Below are 12,973 nucleotides of genomic sequence, written 5' to 3'. Positions count from 1 at the left end.
CACGTTTCTGCAAGTTAACACGTTCAACTAAGACTCTAAGACCATAATGAATGAATACGAGGGAATATTAGAGTCCCAGAATTACTTACACTTCCCCATAATTGATTATACGGTGAATTAGTTGAGTTTATAATAAGTCTCCAAAGGCCACATGGGCGTTAACATAATTAAAACCATTGAAGATCTTGTTCTGATTGGTTAGATGAGTTCATGTCGGGAGTCGAACCTACGAACCAAATCTCTAAATTTGATTAGATTGTTTGGAGCATCTGTTTAATATGATTCCTGAGCATTTTTATCATGTTTATCCTCGGTGGACACTGCTGTGATGACCCTCTGTTGTAAATGTCTTTTTTTTATTGCATGCAGAGGTAGTTTCCTACCTGACGTGCAGGTCTTTCCATCCGGCTGCAGGTTGATCCCGGTGGGACAGGCACAGCTGGAGGCTTTGGGAGCAGGAGCCAGGAGACAGAGGTGGCTGCAGCCTCCATTACTCACTGCACAGGGGTTGTGCACTACAGAGACACACAAACACACTCAGCTCATCTACCATCCTGCTTTCTAGGTCGAGCACAAACTGAGACTGGGGCAAACAAATAAGAAAGAAACACACAACAAATCCAGATCGGGACAGGGAGAGGCTTCAGAGAACACAGGAAAGCACCCCCGCCCTGCGTGTCACTGAGGTTTCAGTTTGGTATGAGCCCCTGAGGCTGTCTGTCCTCCAAGCCCATGATCTGGGTTCAGTTTACCTGTAATCCCCCCCCCCCCCAGTGTCATCAGAGACACTTGATCTGAGGTAACTAGAGGCGGCAAAAGTCAGATTAGTAGAAGGAGAAAGAGGTTTATTTCTTCAAACTTTGTCTTTGTAACGAGAGACGACAAATCCAGGACGGAACACGTGGCATGTGGTCGGTGACAGATTCTCCATTTGTGTACTTCATCTCTGGACTGCAGCATATCGGTTTGGAAATGAAATAACGACAATGAGAGAGGGGGTTTAAATTCATTCTGGATTATTTTGGATGATTCAAAGTCCAGTCCCACAATGTCTTGAGCTGAGCAATATTTGGAAAACATATCAAATTAGATTTTCCACCCGTTGTCCAAAATATACAGGTGTCGCCATCTTGCACTTCTGATGTCATTTAGAGCCAGGAGCCATTATCGGATGCCATTAAGGATTTAAATTATTGTTTCATTGATGTCAGATCCAATAGGTTGATGAGATAAGCTGACTGCTGTTAACATGTATGCTTAACCTGCATACACACACACACACACACACACACACACACACACACACACACACACACACACACACACACACACACACACACACACACACACACACACACACACACACACACACACACACACACACACACACACACACACACACACACACACACACACACACACTCACACTCACACTCACACTGACCTGTTTCGCGGTGCCGGTGGAACATGTGAATATCCATGAGGTTCTCCAGGTTTTCAGCCAGCGTTTGCCGTCCCAGCCCGGTGAGCTTGTCGGCACTCTGGATGCTCTTGGACTGCCAGTCGGTCCAGTACAGCTTGTCTTTGTGCACGGTCAGGCCGAAGGGGTGAGGCAGCTGACTGCCAATCAAAACCTGCATGCAACAACCACAGAAGAAGAAGTCAGGTTAAGATAAGATCAAATTAGATAAGGGTATAATAATAATAATTCAAAAACACTCTTCACCTGTCGGTCAGAACCATCTAAGTTTCCAAACTCGATGGTTTTCATGCCAGCGTCGGCCCAGTACAGGCGTTGGGTCTCGTAGTCGATGGCGAGCCCATTGGGCCACGTCAGGTTGGACGAGATGATGACCACGCGATTGGAGGCGTCCATTCCTGCGCGCTCGATCTTCGGGTTGGCCCCCCAGTCCGTCCAGTACATGAAGCTGTGGAGAAGGCATGTGAAGAAATGATGAGACGACTGTGTGAAGTTCAGGTTCATCAATGTTTCTTTGACTGTTTCACGTCTCACCCTCCGATCGGGTCCACGACAATGTCCCTGGGCCGGTCCAGGTTCTCCCAGATCAGGACGGTGCGCATGCTCCCATCGCCGTTCGAAACCTCGATGCGATCCGTACCTGAGAACCCAAAGACACATCGTTAGAATCCTGTTTTCTCTGTCAAGTGTTAGAAATGTCACCAACACGCCTGCTTTCTTGCTGTGAAGTTTCCAGATATTTTACTAGGGGGCTGCAGGAAAAGTTCCAGCAAATCTCCGGAGCAACTGACTCGGACATTTGCGTTTTCTCTCATTCAGCCCCTCAGGAAAATGTCCAGACTTCAGTGGGTGTCTGAAAGCAGCTTGTGTCAGAACATGTGAAATGAGGCTGTTTACCAGCATCGGTCCAGTAGAGCTTGTTGGTCACCCAGTCAATCGCCAAACCTGCTGGACTCTCCAGACTGGTGTCGACCACCACCTGGAAAACAAAAAACAAAAGAAGCTCTGTAAATGTTACTCTTCTAGTTTCCATGTTAGACCTGAATCCTTGAAGCTGTGAGATGTGAGCGTCCCACCCAAATGAGGCTGTACTTTCCCATCCCCCCAGGTGATGGCAGTATTGTATAAAGTTAAAGCTGCTTTATTCCTTCTGTTTGTGTCGGGACAGAAAGGAAGTGATGTCAGTGTGTGGTTGGGTCACAGGCTCGATGCCACTGACCTCTTGCTTGGAGCCGTTCCACAGCGCTCTGTTGATAGAGTCCGTGGTGACGTCCGTCCAGTAGATGAAACCGTCTTTGGCGTCCCAGTCGAGCGCCACGGCGTTGCGCACGTCGGCCAGAGGGATGACATCATCGGACATGTCCTCGGTGTCGAAGCTGATTCGTCGGATGTCCGTCCTTCGGGCAAAAAGCAGGAACTTGTCAAGACCTGATTAAAGACCAAAGGTCTTCTGTCAGTCTTCTAGGTTTAACAGTGGGGTCAAGAGTGAACACAGCAAAACAGCACTAATACACACACGCACACATGAACATACACACACACACACACACACACACACACACACACACACACACACACACACACACACACACACACACACACACACACACAATAGCCCTTTAATAGGGAATCAAACCATCATAACTATTCCCTTTAACATAATTATCGAGAATGATAGTAAAATCTAGATTTGTTTATAAGTAAAAGTTTGTTAATGTCACATAACTTTAATACAAGCAGTGTAACTGTCAATAATAAGAAAAACTAACAAATAAAAGTACTTGAATCATTTTAGTTCAGCACATCTTTAACTGCACTGGACAACCAGCACCTCAACTACCAGCATCTTCAGGAAGATTAAATCCATGTCATGAGATTATAGTTTTTTCACGGTGCTTTTAAATAGATTCACTGTTAAATCTGTAAAAACTGTATGTCATCTCTTCAGGATTTTTTGGATTTTTCCTTTAAAGTTTTATATTTTTACTCGAATTCATTTGAATCAATGTGAGTATTAATACAACAACTGGAGCTCAAACATATTTGTGAGGGCTGTATCTATACTAACAACTCATACACAACATATTGAACTGTATATTAATGCATGTTATAGATAAATACATTCACGTATCAATCATTCACGTATTACATAAATCAGTGTTTCAGGTGTTGGGGGGGTACTCACCATCAGCACAGTTGGAGTGGTCGACCTTCTTGAAGCCGGTGGGACAGGCGCAGGTGAAGGTCATGTTGCTGGGGAGACACAGGTGACTGCAGCCTCCGTTGTTGGTGCCACAGCGATTCCAGCCGCCTGCAGGAGAGACAGACACACAACCAGCTCAGTGGGAGTTTCATCTCTTATACAAACCTCTACTATCACACAGAAAACTCAGTCGTCGACCGTGTGCAACTAAACTGAATCTTCACACAAGTTATTTGTTGCTAAATTTGTTGTTTTAATGGTTTTGCTCGTCGTTCATGTTTTCTACGATGGGATTTTGATAATTTATGTCATTGTTGAAGTTTGAGACCGTGGTGGTTCTTTATTAAATAATAAATAAAAAATTGTGTGAAACTTAAGATTCTTGAAATCCAAACACATTTAAGTCCCCAGTGCAACGAGTAGCCTTTATGTATGTTATTGTTTTCTTTTAACTTTCTGAGTCCACCTCTTCTGTTGCTTATTGACAAAATCATAATAATCAATCATAATATGAGGGTGTCAATATAATAATAAAATGTGATTTACATAAAGCTAAACTTTCCTTTAAACTGAATTAATACGTTTTTTGTTTGTTTTCAGGAATTTTGGGGTGCTTTTGGAAATGTGGAAATTCTCTTTGAGCCAATATTGTTCATACATTAAAAACTTCATTGTTTGTTTACTTCTATTTGTGCACTAATTAAGCAAACTACTGGTGTCCTGAGATGTTGGTGAAATATGAAATCGGGGAAATCTGAAGCCTTATTTCTTCACTCCTGTTCTAGATTTTTACAAACGTGATTCACTGAATCCGAACCAACACAAAGAGAAAAGTGTCTGACCTCCTTCTGGCGATAAAGACACTGTTGAGACTTCATATTAGTGTCTGACTGCATTTTACCAGCATGACATCCAACACTTTCTCTTGGCCTCTACTCAAGTCAAACACTCTGTAGTTTGTTTATAGGAAACACAAGTTTCACGCTGACAAAAAAAACACCTTGGCTGGTCATTTCACCACAGGCTGCAACACAAGCACAGCAAATCATCCCATGGTCTCAGGGTCCTGCACCGTGTGAGTGAAGGGCAGATTCCCATTCCCCTCGTCCGTCCTCAACCGGCTCATGTTCCACCTCCAAAGATGAGCTTGTGTTTGATGTCGAGCGTTTTTTTACTCTCTCGTCTGCGTGACATCTTCTTCTGCTTCAGGCTGCAAACTTTTAAAAAAACCCGGCCTCCATTGTTCTCGCTCAGAATTCACTTAACAGCACTCAGTCACGGACGGAACCGGAGGTATGAGGGGTAAACAGATGTGCTGAGGGAGGACAGCAGTTCTACATATGCTCTGCAACATGTTGTTGTCAGAGCTTTTTTGTAAAATCCCTCCATTAGTTGCACCGCTCATCCCTCTGAGGGCCATGTGGGGGCAGGAGCGTATCCCAGCTGACATTAGGGGCTTGAGGCGGAGCTCAGGTGCTTCCCAGTCCATCACTGATCCGACATACAGGTTCAAAGAACCATTTACACCTGCAGGCGATTTAGAGGCGGGCACCTAAGTCTCCATTTAAAGTGATATGTGTTTGTTTTAAAAAGGTGTTTCTGAAATGACAAGCTCTCAGACTGTTTTAGCTTCTTAGAAAGACAAATATCAGTTGATAATGTCATGTGATATTAAGTCAGGCTCTAGTAGCAACGTGTCCTCCCTTTTGGGTAATCAGATACTAATCTGTGAGTACAGGTGTAAATGCACCCAGGACCCCAATACTGACAACATGGAGAAAAGGCATTTGACATACGTATGACTTCACTTTCACCAAATTGTGAAATTGTGTTAGAGATATCTGACTCAGCACTAAGCGTGTGTCCGAGCTGTGTACCGACCTGCGGGCTGCCTCTGGGGGTGCAGGGTGTGGATGTCCATGGGGAAGTGCAGCTTGTTGCGGATGATCTCCTGGTTCTTGCCGGTGAACTTGTTGGCGCTGTTGATGCTCTTGGTGTGCCAGTCGGTCCAGTAGAGGCTGTCCTCAAACACCGTGATGGCAAACGGGTGCGGCAGGCCTGGAGAGAGGAGGAGAGACAGAAGAGTTCAGAAGGGAGCGAGAGACGCAAACAACAGACCGACGACAACAGAGTCAGTTGGTCAACAAAGTGAAATTGGGCACGTGTGAGGTTCGACACTCTTATAGTGATGAATGTCAACGTGGAGTTTCGAAGCCTCCTCCCAAACAAGGAAAGACAAAAAGCAGAAACTCTGCGTTTGGCTCGTTCCACCGACACTTTCCAAACATCGTCCCATTCTGCGCTGTGGGCTCGGCTGATGTCACATCATCCCCAGTTAGAGCTGCTTTCAATTACGCTGCCTCTCTTGCCGGCCTGTAGCTGGTTCAGTTGTGGCCACAGCGACTAAAAGCAGAGGCGCTCCATCGGGTTTCCTGCAGTAATCTGACTTTTCCGTCCAGAATCTGAAAACTGGATGGAGAACGAACCTTCAATCGAGGTCAGACTGATACCAGAGTCTGATTCTTGTGTGGACTTGTGTAAAGTAGGTTCACACATCTCATACGTTTAGATTTAAATACGTTTTAGTGTCCGTTAATGGTTGAAAATGTAATTTAAAGGGTTTATTGAGCCAAACAAGACAAACACTCGGATACTGAGCCTTTGGATTGTGTGGAAACCTTCTCTTTTCCATATCTTAAGTACAGGACGTCCCTCGAACATGTGACTAAAACAAGCAATAATCAAAGTTAAAAACAGACGAGTGCAGCTGATGTGCCCGACCACTTCAAACCAGCGAGAGGGACACAGAGAAAACACACACACAAATGCAAGATCGCGCTCACGTCAAATCACCATGTGTCGTTCTAACTTTAGCAGATAATCATGTGCTCATGTAAAACCCCATCACTTACTGTAAGTGGTGGCTTTCAGGGCCTTTAAAACGTTGACCTCATTAGAAATTTGCATGGAGGCTTTTAGTCTGTACCTGTGTTTGATAAATGTAGCCTGAGGATTTTGAAGTGTCTGTGTTCACAGCCCGAACAAAGTGGAGCTGTGGCCTAGATTCTGTGAAACAGGGAACTCCTCGTGGATTCGTCTCCAGGTGGAACATCTGCTCAGGGTGACGCTTCCACATTCGTCCAAAATCTGCAGCTTAATCCTCCTCCAGTGAAGTAGCTGCAGTCGGTTAAGTGCTGAACGGGTGGAAAAATTGATTTCTGCCGCTGTGGTGGTGGCGGCGGCGGTGATGGTGCGGTGAGCGTGCTGGCGGAGGGCTTTTAAAAACAGCGCCCATCATTTAATGACAGTGTTTTACAGCGCGGCGTAAATGTCAAGTGGTAAATGGCTAAAACTGGAGAGAAACCAGAGTGATAATGAGCCTCGAGCATCTCGGTGATCGAGTGCGAGCTCGATGGGACCGAAGTTTTGACGAGCAACGAACGAATAGTTGCTCCTAATTCCAGGGAATTTTTCGTAATATCTAAAAGTATTTGTTAAAAAGTAGAAGCGGATTTTATTAGAGCAGTGGTTCTTAACCTGGGTTCGATCGAACCCCAGGGGTTCGGTGAGGCACTCTCAGGGGTTCGGCAGGGGTCAAAACACACACAGTATAGCCCGGTTCACACTAGCAATGTCTGGCCATTTATGTCGGCCGTCAAAAAATTGGCTGCCCACAATTTGGTAACACACAATTTTTCTTCGCCGTGTCAGATTGCAAACATTTTGTTGCTTAGTAAAAGTGTGTTACACAAAAGAAATTCAGGCTACTCGTATTATTCGTGACGTCACACTCCGCAGTGATAAAGCTGGTTGCAGCTGATCACGCCACATTGCTTATCTTTGATATCTGTGCTGCTTGGTGCGCTCAGTAGTCGACTTGTGGCTGTTCTGATTGTACGTCATTCAGCAGAGACAGCTTCAACAGCAACTCTTCAGAACAACAACGCTCTCAATGTTTTGGTGTCACCAAATCGTACCACACCCCCTTATTGCCCTTGAGATACTCACACTGTTTGTTACAACGTATTTGTGCGAGCAATCCTTTTTGATAGTAGACATGAAAATTAAGAAAAGGAACAGACTTTGTTGGGAAAATGATATGAAAGTGGCACTTGCCAAGGTGAAGCCGCGCATTCCTGAACTTGTATCTGAAAGGCAACTGCAAAAGTCACATTGATTTGCAGTAAATAGTCATTGAGTTATGTTTTTGTTGGTTTTTATGGTTGGTTTTGTTCTTTGAACACATTGATTTTGTGTGCAACTGATGCATGGTTCATTTTGTGCACTAACAAATTATATACCTATGTTTTGAAGAAATCATATTTTATTTTTCCAATTACGAAGGGTTCGGTGAATGCACTGATGAAGCTTGCAGGGTTCAGTACCTCCAATAAGGTTAAGAACCACTGTATTAGAGGGTTATTAGTGTCTGTTAGTGTTTGTCCACCAGAGGGCGTTAGCAAGTTGAGTTTTATCACCGACAAGGACGTGTTATTTGTTTGTTATTTAGCAGGATTGTGCAAAAACTACTCAGTTAACCAACGAACTTGGTGGAAGGATGAAAAAAGGATGAGGAAGGAATTAATCGAAATTTGGAGAGGATTCAAATAAATTGGGAGATCCAGGAATATTTTTCCTTTTTCTTAAACAACATGCGAAATGGCATTTTTCAGCATTTGTTGATTTCTCTAACCCTAACCTTTCTCAAATATTGAAAACTGTCTACGTTTAAGCAGCCATTTAAAATTGACTTAATTCCTTTAGAAATGGCAAAATGATTATTTAACAGGAAGTGTCGGGTGAAAAGATGCGTAAGGAATTCTGCCTGCTGGCTTGAGGCTTGAATCCGGGGGTTTGATTCCTCCTCCGGCCCGTTCTCTCTCCCCATTTCATGCCTGAACTGCCCTGTCAATACAGGCGAGATGCCCCGAAAAGGAAAAACAAAAGACGTCTCCCTCCTCCTGCTTCTTTTCAGGCAGGTCCAGGTGCTTCTGAGGTGATAGTGGCTGACTGTGTGTTGTCTGATCTTATCCTGACATGAGGGACACAACGGTACTACCCCCCCTCCCCTTTGTCTTCCTCTGAGTCATCGACACCACGGAGGCGCCTGGGTTTTGATACGGTCACCTTCCTCCTGCTCCTCGTCTCCTCAACCCGCATGCCCCCCCCCTCCATCCTGCTCCTCCCTTTCCGGGACAGCTGGGGGAGCAGCTGCAGGCCGACGGGGCATCAAACATTCCGACCGGCGAGTAACGTCCCCTCTAACCTACATGTGGCACGTCCTCGTCCTCTGACGCCTCCACCGACTCTGTCGCACTTTCTATCTGCAGCACAGCGTCGCCTCGGGCTGAACAGAACTCGGCTCAGATCAGAGTGCGATGATCTGCAGCTCTTCTCCTCCTCAGATCTTATTCCTCCTCTGGGAGTAAAGCAGATTTTCGTGTCATTTACAAAACGACAAATCAAGAGAAACAAATCAAGATGCTTGTTTCAGCTAATTTGTCCTCGTAGGTCAAATCTTTGCCTGAACTTCAAACTCCACAATAAATCACACTGCTACAGCCAAAGTTAACATCTTGAATTAATTGGCAATAAAAATAAAAATGTAATTTCCTGGGTATGATTTCAATCATTTAAGAGACACGTCATCTGTCTACATGTTAATAAATCTGTCAGATTTAGACTTGGGTATAACTGCGAGTTTAACGTGTTTGTAAAAAGTAAAAAATTAAAGGATTTAAGGACGTCTTTAATGAATAATTAGGTTGGAAACACAATTGGGTCACTCAAGGTTTATACAAAAATATCTGGACTAGGCGACATCTAATCCATATCTATTTAAAAACCATTGTGGCAAACTGTCCAACATCCCTGAAGTGGATATTCACAATCCTCAGAGGATGAACTCTAATGGCCTGAGCTGCATTTGGTGAAATTCACTACAACAAGTAATGAAGATTTAAGCATCATGCTCCCCAGAGAAAGAACCTTTCCACTTAGAACAGGAGTCTACCTCTAGTGTAACGTACTGGAATCACATCACCTATTAATGTCTCAGTCTGACTCACCAGATGATAAACACTATATTTTTTTATGCCTCTATTAACTATTACACATATAACAGATGTTAACACCTGTGAGCCGAGCTGCTGTCCACAAGGGGGCAACATTTCTTTGATCTAATTATAATACTCATTGTCAGTGAAGCATCACTGCAGCATACAGCGTTTGTCCTCAGGCACGTGTAGTTTATGATAACCCACACAGACACAGACATTGTACACATGCATGCACATATATACACACAGACACACACACATCAACCCCACCTCTTCTCATTCTGTCCTCCACCTCTAGGTGCACAGGTGTGCAGACTGGATAGCAGCGTTATCCACAACACCCGGCCGCCCTCCAGCTCCGGGGATAGAGGTGCTGGCACACATCCAGCTAATGCACACATTCATGCACACACACACACACACACACACACACACACACACACACACACACACACACACGCACACACGCACACACGCACACACACACGCACACACACCCCTAACCCATACGTATAGGTATGTACACACTTGATACACACATTCCTGGGCACAGCAGTTTAACATGTAACCATGCACACACATTCTTACTGACTCACACACAATCACGTATGCGCAAACACACATACACACACACACACACCAGTCCCATTTGTCCTGTGTGTTGTCTGAGCAAACACAATCTGTGGAGGAAGGACAGGACCAATTACAGCCTTTTATCCTGAGAGCACACATCATTAAAGAGAGCTCACTGGGCTGATAGGGCCCACACCCAGACACACACAGACAGACACACACACGCACACACACACATACAAGCACCCTCAACAAACAATGTCCCATGTCCCTCTTCACACTTTTAAACCCTCCTGTTTGTCACCGATCTGCTTTTCCTTTTCCTCCTCACCCGAAGGAAACACAAATTAAAAGCCACAGTTTCCGCTGAACCACAATTTATGATATAATGACTCACATGACCTTTGAGTGATGATCATAACATGAGTTTTTGACCGGACAACACCACTTTGTGCCCATTAGTCTCATTAGTGTCCACAGCCGCTGCTGAGAAATCATGTTTATCTGCTGGTTGAAGGATCACAACCAAATCTAATTGTTCCCAAAACTGAGAATATTAAAACATTTTAAGCTGATAACAAATAGACAGGAGCAGCAAAGGGAAGCATGTGACTCAAAGATCTATACCTTTAACCTTCAGTACAGGTTGGGAACACAGATTCATTACAGTTCATTGATCTGTTGGACCTATATAAACACACCAGTGTTGTTTAGGTCAGACATGTTTCTTTTTAAAATGTTGCTTCTATTCACATTACATCCTTTAATCTCCATGTTTAAAAAAACATGACGTAAACATGAAGAGTAAATAATCATCAAATCAAAACAAGAAACAAATCTTACTGCAACATGAGAAGAAGTAGGCCAGACACACACACACACACACACACACACACACACACACACACACACACACACACACACACACACACACACACACACACACACACACACACACACACACACACACACACACACACACACACACACACACACACACACACACACACACACTATAAGAACCAACAACATAAACAGCGGCATGCACAGCTTTATGCAGCCATTTAAGGCATGTATGTGTGTGTGTGTGTGTGTGTGTGTGTGTGTGTGTGTGTGTGTGTGCGTGTGTGTGTGTGTGACTCAGTGGTAGGCATGAGGCTCATGCTCCTTAAATATGGCATTGATTAACTCCACATGGAACAATGAAGCAGCGTCATGGTGCTGCGTCCTATATATCTAACCCGTTACGTACGTGTGTGTGTGTGTGTGTGTGTGTGTGTGTGTGTGTGTGTGTGTGTGTGTGTGTGTGTGTGTGTGTGTGTGTGTGTGTGTGTGTGTGTGTGTGTGTGGGTGTCAGTGTGTGTGTGGTAACTAAGGAGAAGCCAGACGTCTGCAGACCACAGCTCCTCTGTTTCTCTCCGCCTCACTCAAGAGCTTTCAGAGAAACTTCTGAGCTTCTGGAATGAACGACAAACAACCGACAAAGCTTCATGTTACAGGTTCACAACGTGGTCGTACCTGTATTTTCAACAAAGGCCCTTTGGGTTTCACTTTATTTCTTATTAAATATAAGAAGGATTAAAGGTTGAATATCTCCTGTTCACCAAAAATGTTTGTAACCAACAAAGAAGGAAAGCAGCAAAGAGAAAATGTTGTTTTCAAGGATAAATGAAAAGCATCAGAGGACTGATGAATTCCCTTTGTTGTGATAAACACTCACTGACACTCAATTCTCTCTGGCTCTCTCTCTCTCTCTCTCTCTCTCTTACAATCACAGATCTGTCAACATCAGCGACACCCAAAGAAATCACGCTCCCATCAGTTGCTCGTTAAAATATCCATAACGTTTTTACCATCCTCTGCAGGAAGGCAGGGTTCTGCACAAACTCAAAAGATACAAAAACTACGAAGCTCTGTTAGAGAAGACTTGTTTGCAATCAGCTGAAAAAGTTAATCACCATGAAAAACCCTCCAAAATAAGAGTTATTTCAAATTTGGTGAAAATCTGTCCATGTGCTCTTAAGTTATTTTGTACACAAACACACACAGGATATGCGCTGGCATGTAGTAAGTAAGAAGGTGAACCAAAAATAAAGTTTATCAAAAATAACACAAAAGTATCAGAACCAAACTCCGATACCAATAACCAGCCTTAACAGGTAAAGCAAGGGAACAGCTGAGACTTCACCTTGGCTGATGACGGCCTTGCGGTTGCGTCCGTCCAGGTCGGCCTTCTCGATGACGTGGTGTTTGGCGTCCACCCAGTACATGCGGCGGCTGGCGTAGTCGATGGTGAGGCCGTTGGGCCAGAACAGGTGCGTGTCCGCGATGATCCGCCGGTTCGATCCGTCCATGTTGGCGTACTCGATGCGAGGCGTGTTGCCCCAGTCGGTCCAGTAGATCTTCCTGAACAGGAAAACGGGACAGTCGTGGTTAGTTTACTTGTTACCATCTGGGAGGCGTCAAGCTGTTTGAGCAGAATGAGCTGATCCTCGTGGCGTTCGCAAAAAAAACAAGAAGTAAACAGCTTGTTGTCAGGATCCAAGACGCAGCAGATGTCTGACAGAAACACAAAGTCTCCATCGTCTCACGTCCTCCACATCTTCACTCGTCTGCTCCGGACTCAGAGGGAACAGCTACTTCTATATTTTTCAATTA

At 44.5% G+C, this 12,973-nt stretch overlaps 1 protein-coding gene across 1 annotated transcript in view; it reads right to left on the bottom strand.

The window, feature by feature from the left end:
- lrp4 (low density lipoprotein receptor-related protein 4) overlaps positions 1-12,973 on the bottom strand; it is a 102,727-nt gene that overhangs the window by 8,636 nt on the left and 81,118 nt on the right. Inside the window, exons 14-22 of the mRNA XM_061067736.1 lie at positions 12,504-12,721; positions 5,565-5,741; positions 3,666-3,791; positions 2,700-2,908; positions 2,378-2,459; positions 2,015-2,120; positions 1,727-1,928; positions 1,445-1,634; positions 384-515 (exon numbers count right to left, since the gene is read on the bottom strand). Of these exons, the coding sequence (XP_060923719.1) occupies positions 384-515; positions 1,445-1,634; positions 1,727-1,928; positions 2,015-2,120; positions 2,378-2,459; positions 2,700-2,908; positions 3,666-3,791; positions 5,565-5,741; positions 12,504-12,721 (1,442 nt within the window). The remainder of the gene's footprint in view (positions 1-383; positions 516-1,444; positions 1,635-1,726; positions 1,929-2,014; positions 2,121-2,377; positions 2,460-2,699; positions 2,909-3,665; positions 3,792-5,564; positions 5,742-12,503; positions 12,722-12,973) is intronic.

Source organism: Limanda limanda, chromosome 3 (assembly GCF_963576545.1).
Source record: "Limanda limanda chromosome 3, fLimLim1.1, whole genome shotgun sequence".
In the NCBI taxonomy this organism is placed as follows: Eukaryota; Metazoa; Chordata; class Actinopteri; order Pleuronectiformes; family Pleuronectidae; genus Limanda; species Limanda limanda.
Note: the sequence above shows the minus strand (reverse complement) of the source record. Positions and strands in the feature narration are given on the sequence as shown.